Below are 23,292 nucleotides of genomic sequence, written 5' to 3'. Positions count from 1 at the left end.
GTGCAAATTATGCAGTGTGCAAAAAAGACCAGTGAGGTAGTAATTACCTCTATTACACAGTGTGCAATAGAGTCCAGTGAGGTAGTAGGGTTTTTAGTGCTTTCCATTTTCTGGGGTAAGTGGGGTAAGAGTGTGTACAGAAAAACCATCAGTTCAGTCTCTGCAGTTAAGGAGTCTGATGGCTTGGGGGTAGAAGCTGTTGCAGAATCTGGTCGTGCTGGACCGGATGCTGCGGTACCTTCTTCCCGAAGGCAGGAGGGAGAACAGTTCGTGTGAGGGATGAGTGGGGTCATTCACAATGCTGGTTGCTTTGCGGATGCTGCGGGCGGTTGGATAAAGGCAGTTATCCAAGTTATCCAAAAGCAGTGTGTAAGACTGGTGGAGGAGAACATGATGCCAAGATGCATGAAAACTGTGATTAAAAAACAGTTTCCGCCCGTTCTTGCTTTTACTCTCGTTCTTCACTAGCCGGGGCAGCGATACTGTATTGGACCCCCGCGTGAGGAGCGGTGTGTTTTATTGATTTATTTTTTCCTTTTTTACTTGTGTTCACCTGCTTTGAGATCAACTGTCCTGCAGTTGGGTTCAACGACCCTCTGCGCTGGAGAGCTGCTAGTCTTTAGCCAAACTCCATCCCATTACACTTCATTTTACAAAACAGATTTTTTTTTGTGGCGCACCATTTTCATAATGGCCTAAAAAATATCTGCTGACCCCTGCTATGGAAGCATGGATATGTGTAAATGAAGAGCACTAACATGATCTTAAAGTGCGAATACTGTTTAATATGGGCAATATTGCTAATCATGCAACATCTCTCAGCAAATCACATTAATATCAAATAACTGCGGTATAATAGTACAGTATTGTTTCAGTTGACAGTTGCAGAAATGTAACCTGTAACTCACATGTTTTTGGGTGTGAACATGTACAGTATCTTATCAGATTTTGTATTGTTTGCCAGTCTGCTAATGTTCCAGAAGACCTAATTCAGAGAATCTACGTCTGTCTGAAACAGCTAGTGACACTACCCGAGCCTTACTGCACTATCGGCCTCAACTATGCTAAACTCATGAAACTGGAGCTCAACATACCAGGTAAAGTGTTTCAGGAATTTCAATTAAACGCATCACACTGTAAGTATGCATCAAAACACGAGCAGAGAGAGGGGAATGTTATTACACAGTTATTTCCTTCTCGTCATTAATCGTTTTTTGATGAGAACCGATGCGGAACAGATGTGTTGTAGCATGACAGTATACTGACAGGCCAAAAGTCATGGGACTAGGGATTAGTATCTACTAGACACTGTGGATCAAGGAATGTTAAAACTTTACCGCACAACTTTAGAAATGGAATTTTCCTTTTATCTGCCACCCACTTATATCCAACCCAGTCTCATTTCCCATGCATATGAAATGGTATGCAAAACTAAACACTGGCATGCGTACTCATATACACGCATAGTGCTGCGTACACATATACACGCATAGTGCTGCGTACACATATACACGCATAGTGCTGCGTACTCATATACACGCATAGTGCTGCGTACACATGCTACGCTGCTATTAAGTATATGTAAAGAGCGAGAGAGAGTATAGAGAGACTAAAACATAGCGAGAGAGAGAGAGAGAGAACGAGACAGAGGACGAGAGAGGCTGAAACATAGCGAGAGAGAGAGAGAGAACGAGAGAGAGAGAGAGACTGAAACAGCGACAGAGAAAGAACGAGAGAGAGGCTGAAACATAGAGAGAGAGAAAAAGATAGATTATTATTATTATTATTATTATTTAGAGAGAGAGATACTGAAACATAGCGAGAGATTATTATTATTATTATTATTATTATTATTATTATTATTTAGAGAGAGAGATACTGAAACATAGCGAGAGATTATTATTATTATTATTATTATTTAGAGAGAGAGAGAGATTATTATTATCATTAGTAGTAGTAGTAGTATTCTTGAGAGAGAGAGAGAGAGAGAGAGAGAGAGAGAGAGAGAGGGATTATTAATATTATTATTTTTATTCTTCTTCATTAAAAAATTTTGAGACAGAGAGAGAGAGAGATTATTAATATTATTATTTTTATTATTATTTATTTAATGTTTTTGAGACAGAGAGAGAAAGATTATTAGTAGTAGTAGTATTCTTGAGAGAGAGAGAGAGAGAGAGAGAGAGAGAAAGAGAGAGATTATTAATATTATTATTTTTATTATATATTTTTTGAGACAGAGAGAGAGAGAGAGAGATTATTAATATTATAATTATTATTTTTATTATTATTCTTTTTTTGAGACAGAGAGGTATTATTATTATTATTATTATTATTATTATTATTATTATTATTATTATGTAAAGTTAAACCAAATGAACTACTCGTTTGTTTTCATTTGGTTTAACTTTACATTAACTGAGAGTTCACTACTTTATTTAAAGTTTCGTGTTTTTGTGATTAAACAGCTTCAATTTATGAAGGTGTCCATGCTACTTCACTCACCTGATGGAGGGAAAATCGCGCTATGGTTCTATTTCCGGAGGTGTCATAAAGCGAGGATGTGACAGATGTAGTGCACTAGAAAAGAGGCACCCTAGGCCATCTTTGCTCCTTATACTGGCTTTCTATGGTGATGCATTTCCTCTCGCGAACTGTTATGAACAGAATCCGCCCAGTACACATTTTTGACTGTAATTAAAGATATTATTTGTCTGTTTTAATAAGCAGGACTTTAAAACAGCTTATACAAATAAGAGTGAATAAATAATAATAATAATAATAATAATAATAATAATAATAATAATAATAATAATAATCCCTCTCTGTCTCAAAAAAGAATAATAATAAAAATAATAATTATAATATTAATAATCTCTCTCTCTCTCTGTCTCAAAAAATATATAATAAAAATAATAATATTAATAATCTCTCTCTCTCTCTCTCTCTCTCTCTCTCTCTCTCTGTCTCAAAAAAATTAAATGAATAATAATAAAAATAATAATATTAATAATCCCTCTCTCTCTCTGTCTCGTTCTCTCTCTCTCTCTCGCTATGTTTTAGTCTCTCTATACTCTCTCTCGCTCTTTACATATACTTAATAGCAGCGTAGCATGTGTACGCAGCACTATGCGTGTATATGAGTACGCATGCCAGTGTTTAGTTTTGCGTACCATTTCATACGCATGGGAAATGAGACTTGGTTGTTATATCAGACCTTCCTCAAAACTTTTATAATTTGCTTGTTATGAGCACACTGGCCAGTGTTCAACCTCACTCACAAGAGAGCACCTTACAACTTATACATATGTGGCTGTCCCTAGTTTACATACTGCAATCCTATGACGTTTGGCAGAATGTCTAAAACTGTTAAAAACTTAAAAACTCTACATTATTATCAAAATCTAAACAAATGTTCTAACAATCATTAATTTAAACTATAAATGAAATATTACTTGGTTAAATGGGATCTAGGCTAATCTTCTTTATACACAACCACAATCAAAAAAGACAGATATTTGTTGATAATTTTTTTAAATATAATTTAATTTGATCAAATCAGGTTGATGGTATAATGGGCGCCTCTCTGATTGGTTGCAGGAGCTTTGTTCCAAAGGCGAGTGATTGCTGAGCACAGCCTAAAGAATGAACACTATCCTCTACAAGAAAGGTAAACCTTTATCCATCTTCCTAGCTTTCATTCTATCCACCTATTTGCTACCTAGGTTCTAAATGTATAGAGTATACCAGGAGACCAGTACTACTTTACAATAGTCTCTCAAACTATCTGTACAACCAAAGAACATCATAATTATATTTTCAATAAAATGTATTTCTTTTTATTTTGTTAGTTTTTTTTTTTTTTGCTTAATGTCAACCATGGGCTAGAGAGGTAGAGCGGGCTTAATAGTGCTAATGATGGAGCCCCATCCAGTAGTTCTGGGATAAGTTGGGGGTGTATCTATTAGAGTTTTGAATTCAAGTGTTTGAGTAAGAGTTTAATTTAGAGTTTTGCATTAGATGCTTTGACTAAGAGTTTTACATTCAAGTCTTTAAACTAGTGTTTGAGTTAGAGGTGTGCATTCAAGTCTTTGAGTTAGAGTTTGAGTTCAATTTTGTATTAGAGGTTTTGGTTAGAGTTTTGTATTAGAGGCTCTGACTTAAAGTTTTGCATTCAAGTCTTTGAGTTTGAGTTTCAGTTAGAGTTTTGCATTCAGATCTTTGAGATAGAGTTTGAGTTTTGAATTAGTGGCTTTGAGTTAGAGTTTTGGATTTAAGTGAGTTACAGTTTTCCATTAGATGCTTTAAGTTAGAGTTTGAGTTTTGAATTAGTGTCTTAAAGTTAGAGTTTTGGATTCAAGTTTTTTGATTTAGAGTTCTGCATAGACGTTTAGAGTTAGAGTTTTGAATTAGTGACTTTGAGTTAGAAATTTGGATGCAAATCTTAAAGGTAGAGTTTTGCATTCAGGTATTCGAGTTAGACTTTAAGTTTTGAATTAGTAGAGTTTGAGCTTTGAATTTGTTGAGTTGAGAGATTTGGATTCAAGTGTTTGAGTTTGAGCTTTGCATTCAAGGCTTTAAGATTTGGATTCAATTCTTAAAGTTAGAGTTTTGCACTAGATGCTTTAAGTTACAGTTTTAGATTCAAGTCTTTGAGTCAGAGTTTGAGTTAGAGTTTTACATTAGAGACTTTGAGTTGGAGTTTTGGATTCAAGTCTTTGAGTTAGAGTTTTGCATTCAAGTCTTTGAGTCAGAGTTTGAGTTAGAGTTTTACATTAGAGACTTTGAGTTGGAGTTTTGGATTCAAGTCTTTGAGTTAGATTTTGAGTTAGTGTTATGTTTTAAAAAAAGGAAGAAAAAGTAGACTATTTCTGTCCGGGAAACAAAACCAATATATTTTACATTTAAGCTATAAGTACTTATTAAATAGATTAGCTCCATAGTTCCAGGTATAGCTTGGCTGGTAAATGGGAAAAACATATTTCTGATCAATAGTTGTTTTGAAATACACTCACATGACAAACGTCAAATGCTATTGGACATGGGAGAAATATTTAGTTCAATAACATTTCTCCTGTCCCATGGAGAATAAAGAATGCTGCACTTTACTGTGGAATAAGTGTGTGGGGTTTTCTTGCACTGAAAATTGATCTGATTTCTGCTAAAATCACTTGTTTGTTTGCATGGACGGTTAAAGCCAGAAGCTGCAGATCACAATCATTACTGTTGTGGTTCTGGAAAAGTTAGGTCTTGATGTGCAGACCTGGTGTCAACAGTAATAAAGCTAGTTTAAATATGAATGGTAAGAAGTGAAAGCTCATTTTACTGATATGCACCAGTGATAAGATCAGAGTGACTCGTTTAGCTTTAGCTGTTGTTCTGTTACTGAAGAACCACTGAAGCCGGCAGGTGTTACTTTCAATACCACTCATATAAGATGGTATATATGAACAACCACCACCTACTCACTGCAAAAAGAGTATTTTAAAAGTATACACTAAAAATAAAGTGTATTTCAGTATATGCAGAGACTAAATTAGCCCATGCTTTGGTTAGTTTTAGAGTAGTCAGCTTTGAGTGCAACTACAATCTGTACAAATGTATAAACTATATAAACTACAGCTCTGGAAAAAAAAAACAAAAAAAACAAGAGACCACTAAAAAATCATGAGTTTCTTTGATTTTACCAAATTGAAAACCTCTGGAATATAATCAAGAGGAAGATGGATGATCACAAGCCATCAAACCAAACTGAACTGTTTGAATTTTTGCACCAGGAGTAAAGGCATAAAGTTATCCAAAAGCAGTGTGTAAGACTGGTGGAGGAGAACATGCCAAGATGCATGAAACTGAGATTAAAAATCAGGGTTATTCCACCAAATATTGTTTTTTGAACTCTTAAAACTTTATAAATGTGAACTTGTTTTCTATGCATTATTTGAGATTATCTGAAAGCTCTGTATCTTTTTTGTTATTTCAATCATTTCTCATTTTCTGCATATAAATACTCTAAATGATAATATTTTCATTTGGAATTTGGGAGAAATGTTGTCTGTAGTTTATAGAATAAAACAACAATGTTCATTTTACTCCAACATAAACCTATAAATAGCAAAATCAGAGAAACTGATTCAGAAACTGAAGTGGACTGATTAAACACAGTGTTTAAAAACTCCAGCAACACTGCTGTTGTATCTGATCCACTCACTGTACCATCAGCACAACACACACTAACACCCCATACACCACCACCACCATGCTAATCAGTGCTAATCAGAGCAGTGCTGAGAATAAAGAGCCACTAACTTTCTCTTTCATGTGATTATTTACAGGGTGTTTGTGTTTGTGGACCCGGCCGTGTTTCCTCAGGCTCTGCTGAACGCCGTTAGGGCTGATGTGAAGTGTGGAGCCTCGGATTGGGACACGACGAGCCACCAGCGCCGAGTCCTGCTGCACACTCTGCAGGCTGGACTGGGGAGGCACTGCCACGGACGACAGCTTGCAGAGGCCTTGAAGGTCGGTCTGTGTGTGCTTGAATGTTAAAAAGAAGACTTTATAAGTACAGGACTGAAATCCCTAGTGAAAAAAAGTAGATTAAAGTATACTAAGCATGAATATGCTATAGTGCACTAAATTGTACCTGTAGCCACATTATTATTAATCAGTATATTTATAGTTTTTGTACTTTTTATACATTTTTATTTGTATAAAAATAGTACAAAAGTCTTACTTAAATTTTGCTAAGTGTACTTAACTGTACTAAAACTGAACTATTTTAAATATATTTAAGTAACATTTAAACATTTAAACTACTTCATGTATGTAACTCCATATTTTAAATATGCTTTCAGTAAAATTATAATACATTTAATAGGCAACTATTACAACTGTATCACTGTTATACACCGAGTATATTAGATATTGACTAAGATATTATGTTAAATATATGTATTGCATTTATATTTGAGTACAAATACGCTTCTTGTTTCTGTCTTTTGTAAGTAGCACACTTCTAGTATACTTCGTTGGGTATAAAAATATATTTTAATATACTGTACTACAGTTTTTAGCATGTTTCAAATTTACATTTCAAACATTACATTTTTTAAATTAGTAGTAGTAATTTACTTTCTAAAAAGTTACATGATACATTGTACTTTAAGTGAACTACTGTAACAGTTGTTTTTAACACACTTTGCTAAAAACATACAAAAGTATATTTGAGATAAGTATTTAAGAAGTATATTAAATTACATTAAACTTCTATTTTTTTAAAATACACTATATTGTACTTTTTTAAAAAGTATGATCAAAGTTTACTTTAAATTTTTTGATGAAAGCATAATATGAATGTATTTAAAAAATATTTTAAGTAAGTACATACATCTTTTAGTATATTTTTTCACCAGGTATAATCTATTCTAAGGTAGTTTTTTACACCTAAACGTCCAGCCAACAGTGCGCAAAAAGTTTTGTATCTTTGTTACATTATATATGGTATATTTGGTATATATTTATAAAATATATATCAAACAATCTAGAAAAGTGTTTCACACTGCAGACAATCCAGACCATGGTTCAGTAGACCTGGGCTGTGAACATTTCTTTTGGTTGGACCAAACTGGTTGTTTGGTTGTTTTTTGTTTTTTTTTTTCGGACCTTGGTTTGCGCCCCCTTTCACACCTGCTACTTTAGTTTAGACCAAACAATCCAGGTGTGAAAGCACCATAAGGTTTAAATTTTGAGCTGATTTGAATTATATATATATTTTACTGCTAAATTAATAATTTATAAAATTTCACAATGTGACACAATGTGTCTCCCCATACTTCACACTGATTGGTTTGTAGAATGTTTTCAGTTCAGTGATTTGTCTTTTTTAGGTGTTGTGCCAAATTTTGTCCCCTGCTAGAATTCGACTCCCCTGTGCGTCCACGTGCGCTACGAAGCAGAATGAACTTTATCCTTGAATTTATTTTGTTTCTGTGTATTAAATAGGGTTAATCTACAGTTACAGTAGATACAGAAATCACCAGCATATATAAGCATGTGTATGCAAAGGAGAGTCGGATTTCAGCAATTCAGGATTTGTTATTTTTCTTCGTCTATCATTGAATGGAATTATATCATTTTTACTTTTAATATTTAATATTTAGGTTTTAAAAAATCTAATTCATACAATTTCTTTCTGGATGTTTTCTGCATGTTTAATGTACTGCATTTTACCAAATATTAATAAATTGTACAACCCAAAATTAATAATTTCGTATTATTTCCAATATATTTTTGTATGTTTGTATCTTGTAAAATTATTTTTTATAACCTTTTCTAATTATCATCTACTTTACATATACTTACATAATAAGTGAATTTTGACACTGTATAATATAGATATTATCCATAAAAATCATCATAGCTTCACTCTTTTTTAGATTATCTCAGATTTCTAACATTACTTACTGGATTTCATTGGTTAATCTATGTTCTTCCTGTATTTATAATTTGTATAACTGTTATCATTACTGTACTGTTAATGTTTTGCTACAGTGGATGCTGGTTTCCTCTTTTAAGTCCTGGTTCCTTTCAAGGTTTCCTCTTTTTTGTACTTTGAGAGTTTGTCACATAGATCTAGAGCCAGACTGGATTTATAATATTTTATACAAATAATACAAAAAAAATAATTATGCAAATAAATCTGAATTTTAATTGAGTTAAAAGGCAAATTTAGGTCAACAAATATGCCTTGATTGCACTGCCTGACTTTACACATTTCAAAGAAAGTGGTTTTGGGGGATTTCTAGTAATAAGTTCATATGAGTTCATGTGATTGGATAGTTGTGGATTGGGTACTTAACCTTCCAAATTGGAGGAAAAAATAGGTAAATTAGATAAAAAAAAGTTTAAAATACGTATTTGAAATAGTTTGACAGGATGTAGGACCAAATACAGGGTACATACAATGTACATATAGAGACATAAACCTTGGTGCGGACTCTGGTCAGGACTTTCAGGTGTGAAAACTCTCTTAAGTCTTATTTGGTTAAGACCATGGTTCATGGTACCTCACTTGTCGCAATGCTCTTTGCTATCTTACACCCCACTTAACAGTCTATTTTCATGCCTTGCCTCTGCACTGTTAAAATAGCATCAGAGTTTAGGTATAAATCTACACTGATGGGCATGGTGGTCTGTAAGTGAGGTGTGTTCAGGCAAATTTCTGGAAACACACAGGTGCGCCACTGACTGATTAAAACCCTGACAACAGTCAATCATCACCCCTGCTCACTAAACACACACACGGACGTACTGCAGAAAGCAAATCCGACTTTTAACTCAACAATAAACAGAATAAAGAATAAAATAACATTACTGTTCCCTTAAATGAGCTGCTGGTGTATCTTCACAGCGTGAACGTACAGGTCAGTATCCAGGTCAGATGCACAAAAGCCCCAGGCTGTTAAGATACAAACGCGCCAAAGTCAGAGCTCATCTGCCTCTTAAAGTGAATGACGACTGGCACACTGATTGTTTTTTTTAGGTATGTAGAGATAGTAAAGCCTACATTTAAGTGTACTAATATATAAATATGTCTCTTGATTTTGCAGGAATGTGGTAATATAGAGAAATACTTCCATGATGTGGTGACCACTGTAGAGGAGAGAATAGAAGACGGAGGATCAGACAGTGACCAATACAGCACCCGATTACAGCAGCTCTACCATGATATCCTCTCCTCTGTAGGAAAAGGTAAAAAAACAGATTAACATAATCATTATTTAAAGCATGGAACTAGCTATATATTCGGTTGTAGGTACTTACACACATATTTCTTATGTATGTGTTTAGATCAGTCCAGTTCCAGCAGTCTGGTGGGAAGTCCACTCCCCAGTCCTGAGATCAGCTTCCATGTCTGGACAAAGGATGATGAGATATGTGAGTTGGTTTACTGATTTTAATAAAACTGATACTTTAATAATACACCCTTTATAAATAAGGGATAATCTACAGTTAGAGCAGATACAGTAATCACCAGCCCAGTTAGTAGCACAATTTCTGAACATTAAAGTTGGGCTATTTCTGTCCCCAGGAAATGACAGGTATATATGTGTACACAAAGTAACTTTAAAATACATTTAATTATTAAACATAGTGTTATTTTTTGCTAATTGCAAAAGTAAGATATATAATTAAAAAATAAATAAACAAATACTTAAAACAAAAAATAGTACTTGTTACCTGTCTTTACCAACTATAAACTTTATTTAAATATATAAATATTAAAATCCTTCAGAGAAATATTTTTTTGTGTAACTCCAAATGTTTTTCAAAATAAATTAAATAAATTAAAAACGCACATATTAGTTGTGTTCCTGGGTTTTCACTCACTTCCTGTTACCGTAACACATTACCCCATCTGAAATATCTGAAACATTCTACAAATCATATATACAACAGGAAGTGACATCAGCTGAGGGTATACTAAAATTTAATTCCCTCATTTATTTTTGTGTATATTTGATCTTGTTGTAACGATGACTGAGGAGATCAATCTCAACACTCTGTTCTGTTACCTAAATCAATTCTTAGATTTTTATTTGTTCACTTTTAGAAATAAAAATGTTGGGAAAATCACTAGAATGTGCTCAATTTCCTCATGCTATTAGCATAGCCACCATTTAGCATAGATTTTATCTTATTTTTCATGTTTTTGCTATATCTATGCTAAAAACTCATTCCTGTTACTTTTATGCCTGTTACTCAAAACATAAAAAGTAACAGGAATGAGAGCCAGTAACAGAAGTGAGTTCTAGTAACAGCTATAAGTGCCAGTAACTGGAGTGATATATATTCTTGTCATAAATATCAATTATTTGTACATGTAATCAAATATTTATTTAAAATAAAGACTAAAATAAATGCTTGTAACCATCTTCAGCTTAGAAACCTTGTTAAAAATTAAGTTAAGCTGCCTGAGTTTGACCAGTACATGTTTAGAATAGTTAAATATATGTTTTGTTAGATTCAAAGTTTAAAAAAGATAAAAATAAGTTCAATTTGGAAGGGTTACAACAAGCAAATGGCACCCATTCAGTGGAAAGGCCCATTTAATGTTCCTAAAATGTTCAATTTTTGTAAAAGTTTTGTAAACGTTCTGGCAACACTGCAGCAATGTAACTTTATTCAATGTCAATGTGGCACTTTTGTTACAGAAGTGAGGGGATGGACGTAAGTGCAGAATATAATTAATTTTATTAAATTAATAAAAACTAAAACAAATTAACAAACAAACAAAATAAACCAAAGTTACACTGAATACATAACTACAAAACACTAAACTTGAAAACAGGAATCTAAGAAACAGCATGAAACAAACCTGAACACGGACAGCAAACAAACCAACAAAAGACTAGACAAAGAAGGCTTGAAACAAAGGGGCTTATATACATGAGGAGGGAACAGGAAACTGGAAACACCTGAGGATCAATCAAGAGGGGGCGGGGTTACAAATCACTGATGACAGGGTGGGGCTAGGGCGGAGACAGGACCAAAACACAACAGAAGCACATGGCTGGGAAACATGACAGGTAAACAGAGGGGCAGGAGCACAAGAGACCAAATGAGGGAGAAACACAAGGCAGACATGGGCTAAGCTGTGACAACTTTTAACATTTCCATACTGTTAGTACTGTTTTCATGTAACTGGAAATGTCATGTAAGAAATGTTGTAATAACATTGTGATGAAATCCATTATTATGTCACAGGTTTTCAAAACGTTTCTGGAATACTGTGCAAAAGTTTTAGGCACCAAAGCAAATTACACTAATTCATTTATCTCAGCAATGTGAGTGTTTTTACCTGAAAAAGCACCACATATAATTTGAACAGATGCAAATAAACATACATCCAGTAAAACGTAACAAGGAATCCTCATTTTTAACTAGGTAACAAAGTATAGAGATTTCTCCTGGAAGCTCCTCAGCCAGCATGTGTATATTATGTTCAGTTCCATCAGCAGCTCACCTGATTTACCACATTTACCAATTTAACAAACCAGGTGTTGATTAATACGATAAGAACTAGAAATAATAAATCTATTAAACTCAGATGATGAGGAGAGATTAGGAGATGTTTTAAGGAAAACAGGGCTGTAAAAGCTCTGCTTTTTGTAAAATTGCTGTTTGTATTTAATGTAATGTTAGTGTTTTACTGAGATAATAAACACTTACTACACAAATAAGAAGCTTTTTCTTTACTAAAATTCCCACAGGTGCCTAAAACATTTGCACAGTAGTGTATATTTGTAATTACACATTACAAACTAACCTTCCTGGAACCTTTTCAAAACATCGCCTGTTCTTTTTCTTCTTCTTCTATTGTTTAATTTCCTCTACTTGACATAAACGTCTGAACTATATAAAAAGTAAAAGAACTGGACTCTAATAAATCTAATAACTCTAACACTTGCTACTTTCACACACAGGGAACGAGTTGGTTAACTTTGCTCTGATGGTAAACCCTGAGGAACAGAGCTCCACATTCTTAGATGAGGATGATACAGCCAAACGAGCTTCCTGTATCTCCACCATGTCAGTAGACAGCGGCATAGAAGGAGACCTGCCTCTAAGCGAGCTGGCGTCTCTGATGGTGGAGCCCCCTGCTGAGTCGGAGGTGCTGGAACAGAAGAGAATGTCGCAGTTCTACAGGAGGGCGTGTGTACGGTGGCCTAGGGCTGGGAACAGAATGACTCTAATGATGGAGGCCATTAAGGAGATTGGAGGAACGGCTGGAGGAGGAAGCTCCCTGCCGAAGGAGGAGAAGACCTTCACAGCTCGTATCGTTGTCATGGGTGATGATAGCACTTTGGGCAGACTGGGCAGGGCCTATTACAATATACGGTATTATTCTGAATATTATTGGTTCTTTTCTATGCATTTTTTTTTATGATTTTTAATAATGCATAGCAAAAAATAGCAAAAAATATTGGCACTATTTTACAATAAGACTACCTTTATAAAGGGTTTATAAATGGTTTACAATAAGTAATTAATAATGGTTAATAATTAGGTTGTAAATGCCTTAATAATCATTATTAATAATCAGTTATAACACATACGTAGAAAGGGCAACAATGACCTGTTGTTTGCCAAATAGTCAACCCACAGCCATCTATATTGTTCCCCTTTGTATGTATGTGTTATAACTGATTATTAATAATGATTATTAAAGCATTTACAACCTAATTATTAACTATTAATAATTACTAGTTGTAAACCATTTATAAACCCTTTATAAAGGTCGTCTTATTTTAAAGTGGTACCAAAATATCATTAATAATGTACTTTATTTCAGTAAGTCAGTTCAGTTAAGTGTTTATTTCTTGTATTGTTGATGATTATGGTTTACAACCAATAAAAAAACCCAAAAATCAGTGTTTTAGAAAGATGTAATATTATATCAAGATCAATTGGTACTTTTAGCAGTGTGGGCAGTGTGCCAAGTCCTGCTGAAAAATGAAATCTGCATCTCCATAAAAGTTGTCAGTAGCAGAGAGAAGCATGAAGTGCTGTAACTTTAATAGAAATGCGGATTTCATTTTCCAGCAGGACTTGGCACACTTATAGAATATTCTAATTTTCTGAGAAGCTGATTTTTGGGTTTTTATTGGCTGTAAACCATAATCATCAACAATAACAGAAATAAACACTTAAAATAGATCACTTTGTGTTTAATACATCTATATAATATATGAATTTCACATTTTGAACTGAATTACTGAAATAAAGTAACTTTTTAATGAAATTCCAATTTTTTGAGATGCACTAGTGTATATTTTTAATATGCATTTTTATTTTTTTTCCTTTTTGTTATTAACGTGTGCAGAAAGAGGGAGGCACGCCATCTTTTTCTGACAAAAAGGGTCAACTTGGAAATTTACTACATTCCAGTCTCTAGCCAGTCTGTCACAACCTCTCCTGTTCAGGTAATCACTAATTTAATATTTATATATTAGTGTATAGTGATATACCGTGGCATGTCAAAAGTCATGGGAAAGGAGTATGTAAATTGAATACAAAGTCTTAGCTTATGGAATCGCTTGGGAACGTCCACAGCCTTGTATGTTGTGAGGTGTTATCTTGTGAGTGAGGCTAAACACCAACATGGCCAGCATGCTCATGGCAAGGGGAGACGGATTATTAGAGTTGTACCAAGGATTGTGGCTCGAATCCAACATTCTTCCAGTCATGAGTGTACTGGGAATACATCATAGAAGGCATTACCACCATGGTGGACAGCACAGTGGATGGTAATGATGGTACAAAATATTAGAATCTTCTAAAATTGTATATATTTTTTCAGGAAATTGTTCCAGGACTTGTAGATATGCTTACAATAGCAGCATGTTTGGGAAAAGCAGACCCGTGGTATGACTGCAACATCAGCAGTCTGGGAGGCATGATCCTGAAATTTGCTGAAATGGTAATAATTAATCTTTCAAATTCATGAATTAAGTTTATCCCTGTCTGGGAAACTCCAACATTGTTTATTGAGTCAAAAAATTGCAATTGCTCACGGTTATATTACATCAAACAACAGCTGTTTCTGCTTCCTGTTTTTCTATATGGTAATAGAGTACTGTGTAATGTGGATACTAATGAGTGATGTGTTTGTGTGATCTTTGAATTATAGCACTCCAGTGTTGGTGGATCTTCAGAGCAAAATTCCTTTCTTCAGGATATTATCTCATACTACACGCGCACAGCACAGCAGCCCATCAGCATCCCCATCTTTTTAGTTAAGGTCAGACTCATGTATTTTTTTATAATTTAAAGAACGAATTGTTTCATAATTTGTTTTGGGTACTGTTATTTAATATATGATTTAAACTGATAAACAATTAACTGATAAAATAGTCAAGTAATGTCAAGAGTTAATTACTTGAACTTCTTGACTCTTAATGTTAGTTTGAGAGCATCAGTTGTAAAGTAGTGAAGAGGTAGAGTTACAGGTATACAGGGAATAACTCTATTTGAGTAATGTTCTAATCCAGATTATGGCAAAACTACTAAACTAAGTAAAGAAAAAAATACTTTAAGAAATTAAATAACTTTCAAAGAATCCTCAAGTGCAGTTGCAAAAAACAGCTAAAACGTAATGGTGAAACTGGAACTCATCAGGACCGCACCCGGAAAGGAAGAGCAAGAGTTTCCTCTGTTGTACAGGATAAGTTCATCATAGTTGCCAGCTTCAGAAACCACAAGATCACACAGCTCCCCAGATAAGAGAACCTAAACGCTTCGTCACAGAGTATTTTTGTTTGTTTAACACTTTTAAGTTACTACATGATTCATTATGTGTTCCTTCATAGTCTGGATCACTTCAGTATTCATTTACAATGTAATGTTGAATGAGAAGGTGTGTCCAAACGTTTGACAGGTGCCGTATGTTTAATTCAGGTTGTATATGAATAAAAGTTTCTTTTTTTTTGGTTCCTGTATCTAGATGACATTTTCTAACGCAGACTCTAAAGCTGTGGAGGAGGTGTTTGTGTGTCAGCTGGACATTGACTTCCCTGGATTCAGGCCTTTCAGAGCTACCTTTAAAGATACAATTAAAGGTAGGTATATAAAGATTTTGTAACACCTTAGCCCATGTCTGTCTTGTGTTTCTCCCTCATTTGGTCTCTTGTGCTCCTGCCCCTCTGTTTCCTGTCAAGTGTTCCCAGCCATGTGCTTCTGTTGTGTTTTTGTACCTGTCTCCACCCTAGCTCCGCCCCAGCCCTGCCCTAGCAATTAGTGTTCTCACCTGTGTCTTGTCTGTAACCCCGCCCCCTCGTCATCCATGCCCAGGTGTTTCTCACTCTCCTCGTGTATTTAAGCCCCTCTGTTTGAATGTGCAGTGTCGAGTCTTTTGTATCTGTGTCATCCGTATTTGCGTGTACCAGTTTTGTAGTTTGTGTTCCTAGAATCTGTTTCTTCAGTCCAGGTCTGTTTTGTTAAGTAAGTGTGCCTAGTTTGTTAATTTTGTGTTCTTAGTGTTATTCTAGTTTTTCTGTTTTTTGTTTGTTTAGTTAAACTTTTGTTCTTAGTTTTCTTAGTTCTTGGTTTTTTGCGCTACCCGAGTTTGTTTTCTGTTTTTTCATTTATCTTGTTAATTAATTAAAAATATAAATTATATATCTGCACTTACGTCCATCCCTTCCTCATTTGTGACAGATTTACACAATCAATCAATTAAGTGGAATTGAATGTGCCTGATTGAACACCAGTGCTTATTCAGTTATATTTTTAATTTTACAGGATCAGTGCGGTACAGGAAACACACTCAAGAAGTCAGTGGAGTAAACGTGTCAGTCATTTACAGAAAGGTATTAAAATCTCCAAATGTTATTTTTTTTTAATCCAAACGCTCCATGGGCTCTATCTTACACCCTGCAAAACGCACGTTGCAATGCTCATTGCTATCTTCCACCCAGTCAGCAGTCGATTTTTATGCCTTCTTCCTGCTCTGTTTTAATAGCAACAGTGCTTTTGAATATATCTATGCTGAAGGACGTGGTGGTCTCAAAAAGAGGTGTTTTTAGGTACATTTCTCAGACATCCAAATTGCGAAAAAATTAATTTCATAGAGGTACCCATCAAAAAACTGATTGGCTGACTCTTTGCAGAGAACTGGGCAATTAGAGCCCCCTCTGTTTGCATGCGCTTTATTGATATGCGGTAGAATCCCGCAACTTTCGGGAGACTTGGGATTTCTGACATATTGCTATCTTGGCTTTAGGAAACACAGGTGTGCGCCACTGACTGAATACAACCCAGACAGACATCAACAGTCAGACTTTCATTGCTATCTTGGCAATGAATTGTCAACATAGGTGCACAAACCCATAGTCCATTCCTAGTGGCAACTTGGGGTGTGCTATATCGTATCATACGCAAAAATATCGCCAACATTTTTTTAATATCGTTAACGATATTATACCCTGAAATATTGTGCCATATCACTCATCCCTAATTATCACATCAGGGTAGTACTTTTTTTTAACTGTTTTTAGCAAAAGAAAAATTTACACTGTTCTCATTTCCCATTTTATATCTATTAGAGACAGATTATATCTGTCCAGTATTATTTATTTTACTTTAATCCTGGATAATATATGGAAATATTTGGAGTGCATTATTATTAGTATCATGAAATTCTGGATCATTGACTTCTGTTACAAATCTAATAAAATTCTTGTATTTTTTCAATATTTCAGTTATATATTTAAGAGTATCTTTATCGTGAAAATACCATGAAATATCGTGATATTAGTTTAGGGCCATATCACCCATCATTAGTGGCAACTGTGCAAAACTTTACATCCACAATAAACAGAATGCACGAGTGTAAACGAGCAGGTCAGTTTCCTCTGCTAAGAAGCATTGGACATTTTCAGGTAGCTGCGCCCCTAAAATAGCAATCCTTCTTAGCAAGACTCTTAAAGGGACTGGCAAGAGACACGCTGATTGTTTTATTGCTATTGTGTCATATGCCTGAAACACACCAATGATTAATTAAGAGAATTAGTACGTGTCTTTTGCATGTTTTGAGCTGCGCAATGCATACTTTTCCCATTGTTACAATAGCAAAGACACATTGAAACACCCTATAGATTGCTAAAATAGGGCCCATAGTGTGTTTGGCTATTTAGTATTATTAGTGATATTATTCAGTCTCAGCTTTACAGAGTAATCAGTGAAGTAAGGGCAGATTATAAAGGTGTGTGTTGATGGGAAAAGTTTCCTTCATTCTTTTTTTTTTTTTAATCCTGCAGGCTTCCATCAGCAATCGAGAGGTGGACCGAGGAATGTCTCTGCCGACGTGTGGCGTATCGATCTGTCGGACTCCCTCATGTGGAACCAAAAGTACCGAGATAAATCAAATTCAGTTTCTGTCACTGCAGTGATAACATCTCTGACATGTTTAATATTACAGTTTCATTTTGACTGAGCTGTCAGATTTACTAGGGTTTATATCTTGCAATATTTCTTTATTTCTTTATTTTTTTTTTGCAGATCTTGACAGCCTAAATGTGGATTTTCGTGACTCAAACCCTACTAGATCCTGCATGGTAAGGAGGAGTCATTTAACTGTATATAAAGTTTTTCGGTACCACTTTAAAATAAGACTACCTTTATAAAGGGTTTATAAATGGTTTACAATTAGTTTTTTAATTGTTTTAATGGTTACTAATTAGGTTGTAAATGCCTTAGAAATCATTAATAATCAGTTATAACACATACGTAGAAAGGGCAACAATGACCTGTTGTTTGCCAAATAGTGAACCCACACCCATCTATATTGTTGCACTTTCTACGTATGTGTTATAACTGATTATTATTGAAGGCATTTACGACCTAATTAGTAAACATTAATAAACTAATTGTAAACCATTTATAAACCCTTTATAAAGGTAGTCTTATTTTAAAGTGGTACCAGTTTTTCATGTATAAAATGCTCATGTATTTATCATTTATTTATGTCTACAAAATTAGCTACAATAACAATATTTTTTTTTCTTCAAAAGTCTACAATCAGAGTGACCAGAATTTCTGTCAGAACCCTGGAGAACAAGATGTTCACTGTGTGTTTGGACAAGGACTCACAGAAAACCTTCAAAAATGTTAAAAGGTAAAGAAACACAGATCCTTTTTATTAAGTGAAGTTTCTTCAACCCCTTTGTACCTTAGTTTTAGTGAAGTTTCTCCAGCACAGAGGCTGGAGCAGGTGCTATTAGCATTAGCCGCAAATTGCGCTAAGCACTAGCTCTTCCACCGCTCAGAGGTGAGTATTATCGGCCTTTAGCCTGCTGCTATCCCCGGCTAGCACTGCTGGAGCAGCATTAGCATTAGCCACTGACCATGCTAAGAGAGAGCTCTTTCGCCTTTCAGAGACTTTTAGAGAAAGTGTTTACTGTGTTAAAACAAGCTACTTGGGACAAACCGCTAGCTAATATCACCCTGACTTAACTAAACACTCAGGGTTCTTCAGTGTAGTGCTGAACATCCCACAAGCATTAGCAAGTAGCCGCTAATGCTAAAGTTTCTGCACCCAGCCTTAGTGGAAATCTGGAAATTTAGGCTTACTGTAAATAAACGAAAGCCTGGTGCTCACTTACCAGAACAAGGCGACACCCCTGTTCCTTACTAATGTTGCATACATGGGAAAATATCGGATAATATGCATAATGGAAAAAAACGTACTATTTTACAAAAGAAAGACGAAAAATGGAGATACAAACCAGTAAATATACAACTATTCAAAAAATGGTTAATCTTTTCATTATTGAATAAAACACTTAGACTGTTGTACTATTCTAGAACATCTGAAATCATTACATTTTACAATTCCCATATTTTAAATAAAAATAGTTTTTAGTTCTAAATACTAGTAATAAGATTTTAAAATTTATTGAACAATAAAAATGTCATGGACGACAATTTAAAGGTTTTGAACTTCATAGTTAAAGCCCTTGTAATGCCATTAGTTACTCCAGTAGTCTGTTTTTAACTGCTATATCTGGATATCTTATTTAATTCAGCATTTTGAAATTAACCAATTACATCCCATTAATGTTATTAGCATCAGTTTCATCGGCCCCAGGACTGAACCCTGTTGGACTCCACTAGTATAAAGTCCATTAGTATTAATATTTAGTGCTAAAATAATAAATATTTGACAGTCTGGTGATCTTCTTCTGTATCTTTCTTGTAGCATAGAGGTGTTTCCCTGCACAGACCCGGGATATTGTCTTCAGAGGACCAAGTCCAGACACTCTGCAGAGGATGAGGACTCGGGACTGAGCAGATTTCTGAACAGGACTTTCTCTTTACCCATCAACACCTTCTCCGGAGCTCTACAGTGACGATAACGGACACTTCCGTCACTGATACGAACTCTGCTGCCGAAGAAACTGACTGGTTCAAATGATACAGGTGCATCTCAAAAAAATGAGAATATCATTGAAAAGTTACTTTATTTCAGTAATTCAGTTCAAAATGTGAAAATCATATATTATATAGATGTATTAAACAAACAGAGTGATCTATTTTAAGCGTTAATTTCTTTTATTGTTGATGATTATGTCTTACAGCCAATGAAACCCAAAAATCAGTGTCTCAGAAAATAAGAATATTATATAAGAACAATTGTTATTTTTGGCAGTATGGGCAGTGTGCCAAGTCCTGCTGGAAAATGAAATCAGAAAGCAGATCACATGTCTCTCCAAACCATCACTGATTGGTGGAAACTTCACACTAGACCTCAAGCAGTTTGGACTGTGTGTCTCTCCACTCTTCCTCCAGACTCTGCTCCCTTGATTTACAAATGAAATGTAAAATTTACTGATGATCAGTGATGGTTTGGAGTCCCAGAAAGCCTTACAGCACTTCATACTTCCCTCTGCTGACAACTTTTGTGGAAATGCGGATTTCATTTTCCAGCAGGACTTTGCACACTGCCAAAAGGACCAACTGGTTTTATATAATATTCAAATAAACGCTTAAAATATCTCACAAATAAAGTAACTTTTTAATGATGTTCTAATTTTTTGAGCTGCACCTGTACAGTACCAGACAAAAGTTTGGATACACACTCATTAACGTTTGTTCTTTATTTGTATTATTTGTTACATTGTAGATAAATATTAAGGGCGTATAAACTATAAAGCAACACATATGCAGTTTGGTAGTAGACAAAATAGAATAGTGTTTGGGCTTCACAAATACCTGACAGAAAGCCTAAGAAAAAGCAGTTCAAGTATATGAAGAGTTCAGCATATCTAGAACCTCCTTTAATACAGCTGGAGAACCATTCTAGGTTCTACCTAATGAAGAGAATCCTCACTAAGAGAATTAGCTAAGAGGAGGCAAAGTAAGCATCAAAGCTAAAGGTACTACTTTGAAGAATCTAAAAATAATATAAAACATATCTTGATTTATTTAACACATTTTTTGTTTGCTTAAATTATAAATATGTATATGCATTCCTTTAGAAATAGTTATAATGTCTTTAGTAATTATCTACAATTTAAAAAATAATAATAATAAAAAAAACACATTAAATAAGAAGGGGTGTGTCCAAACCTTTAACTAGTTCTGTACCTTTGTGATGTGATTGTGTGCCATGCATACATTAATTTAGTTATTTAGTATCTTTTTTTAAATATACTGTATACGGTAGGTGTTTAATGACAATAGCTATTGTATATTATGATCCCCCGTCTGTCTGTTTTTGTACACAGACGTTTAGATTATTTATCAATAGGGTATTATTAAATCAGAGCTACAGCTGCTTCAGAACTATTAATATATTTATAGTTTATGAACACTGATTGTACAGTCCATAATATAGTCCTGCATTATTATTATAGATTTTTTTATTATTATTATTATTGGCAGATTCGTTATAAAATTGGTTTGATTTCCCAAACTGGTCAAAATGGTTAAACTGGATTATCAGCCTCCCATCCAACAATTTTTGGGTAATAGAACATTTTCTGAACATCAAAGTTTAATTTTTAGAACGTTCAATCTGTAAAGTTTTTTTAATGATTCCAAACGTTTGTTAATGTTGTGATGGAACCCATTATTAGAACATTTCTGGAACATTATTACTGTAACTTTGAAGACATTCTTCCTGGTTTTCAATACTTTGATAAATGTTCTTATAGCTGGTTTAACTGGTCTTCAAACATTTTCAACCTGGACCAACTAGACAACCAGTATAGTCAAACCTGACCATCAAAACCAAAGCGATCCACCAGCACAACCAGCAAAACCAGCATGACCAACCAAGACTAACAGGAAAAAGTAGTTTTTCGCCTGGATGAGCAGCTTTTCAACCACCTTCACCATCAAAGACCAGCTTAGATCATCTGAAACCCTCTACCAACTAAAGCCTGGACTTGTGCTGGTCCTGAGACTGTGGTTTCCTTCCAGCAGGTGGAGCTCTAGCTCATTAATTTAAGGTTAAATCATGCAATACCTTTTAAAAATAAACCAAATATCATCTTTAAAATGAACACACCTTAACCGTGAATCTTATTTTACACTACTAGTTTTCTTACCTTTATGATCAAATAAATATAGACACAGTGAATCTTTACACACATACTTATAAAACTAACAAAAAAGTAAAGAAAGAAAAAAATACAATAAAAAAAATTACAAAAAGACTGTTCTGGTGTTTTTTTTTTACAAGCAGATTTTCGCATTGAAGGATTATATATATATATATATATATATATATATATATATATATATATATATATATATATATATATATATATATATATATATATGGGCATTTACTCGGTTAGACAAAAAAAGTGGGACTTAATGTAAATAAATGTAAATGAAAACAAAAAAAAGATTGCTGGAAAGTGATGAAAGCAGTAGCTGGAGTTTTTAAATATACCTTTATTTGCCTTTTACATAGTGTCCCAACTTTTTGTAGAATTGGGGTTTCACTTCTAATCTGACTTTTAAATTGATTACGTTGTTTTTAGATTTGTTTTGGGAAAAAGTTCAAGTTCTTTTTTTTTCATTAGTTTTTTTTTTTTTATTTGAAGGATAACAATTTATCCTAACTTTTAATGTGATATAAATTTACAATATACAACATTTTTGGTTGCCAAATATTTAGAAACTTACAGCAGAATCACAAATCACAAAAAAGCATTTTTGGTTTTCAGCCAAATATATGAAAAGACCTTGACAATAATTACATGACAATAATTAGTATTTAATTCATATTGTGTTTAGTTGGTATGTTTGCTGTTCACAAAATATTTATCCTATTTATCCTAACTTTTAATGTGGTATAAAAAACAATAAGGAGAAAAATTATATATATATATATATATATATATATATATATATATATATATATATATATATATATATATATATATATATATATATATATACTTTTAAGATTTGTGTGAAAATTTGGTGAAGTTTTGGGTACATTTTTGCATATCTATACTTTTCTGGATTTATTTTTTTAATTAGGCACGCCCACACTCCAGCAATAACATAGCAGACATATGTAGCCTAGTTCGAAGATGATCTGTGCAGAGACTCAAGAGAACTCCAGACAAACTCCAGTCCAACTAAACTTTAACTTTAATATATTTACATGCATATTTACGTGCACTACAGGACTCTGTGGATCCTAAGCTTTTGTTCCTGATGGCTTTATTTTTTCTCCTTACATTATTTTTACTTTTATACTTTAAGTAGTTTTGA

At 34.1% G+C, this 23,292-nt stretch overlaps 1 protein-coding gene across 1 annotated transcript in view; it reads left to right on the top strand.

Annotated features, from left to right (window-relative positions):
- pik3r6b (phosphoinositide-3-kinase, regulatory subunit 6b) overlaps positions 1–22,271 on the top strand; it is a 34,999-nt gene extending 12,728 nt beyond the window's left edge. Inside the window, exons 6-20 of the mRNA XM_022665102.2 lie at positions 965–1,097; positions 3,601–3,670; positions 6,333–6,516; positions 9,606–9,747; positions 9,847–9,933; positions 12,483–12,897; positions 13,883–13,982; positions 14,360–14,479; positions 14,690–14,800; positions 15,503–15,617; positions 16,300–16,367; positions 17,817–17,907; positions 18,058–18,113; positions 18,570–18,673; positions 19,757–22,271. Of these exons, the coding sequence (XP_022520823.2) occupies positions 965–1,097; positions 3,601–3,670; positions 6,333–6,516; positions 9,606–9,747; positions 9,847–9,933; positions 12,483–12,897; positions 13,883–13,982; positions 14,360–14,479; positions 14,690–14,800; positions 15,503–15,617; positions 16,300–16,367; positions 17,817–17,907; positions 18,058–18,113; positions 18,570–18,673; positions 19,757–19,907 (1,947 nt within the window). The 3' untranslated portion in view covers positions 19,908–22,271. The remainder of the gene's footprint in view (positions 1–964; positions 1,098–3,600; positions 3,671–6,332; positions 6,517–9,605; positions 9,748–9,846; positions 9,934–12,482; positions 12,898–13,882; positions 13,983–14,359; positions 14,480–14,689; positions 14,801–15,502; positions 15,618–16,299; positions 16,368–17,816; positions 17,908–18,057; positions 18,114–18,569; positions 18,674–19,756) is intronic.
- Positions 22,272–23,292: the final 1,021 nt, after the last annotated feature.

The sequence above is a fragment of the Astyanax mexicanus genome, chromosome 19 (genome assembly GCF_023375975.1).
Source record: "Astyanax mexicanus isolate ESR-SI-001 chromosome 19, AstMex3_surface, whole genome shotgun sequence".
Lineage (NCBI taxonomy): Eukaryota > Metazoa > Chordata > Actinopteri > Characiformes > Acestrorhamphidae > Astyanax > Astyanax mexicanus.
Note: the sequence above shows the minus strand (reverse complement) of the source record. Positions and strands in the feature narration are given on the sequence as shown.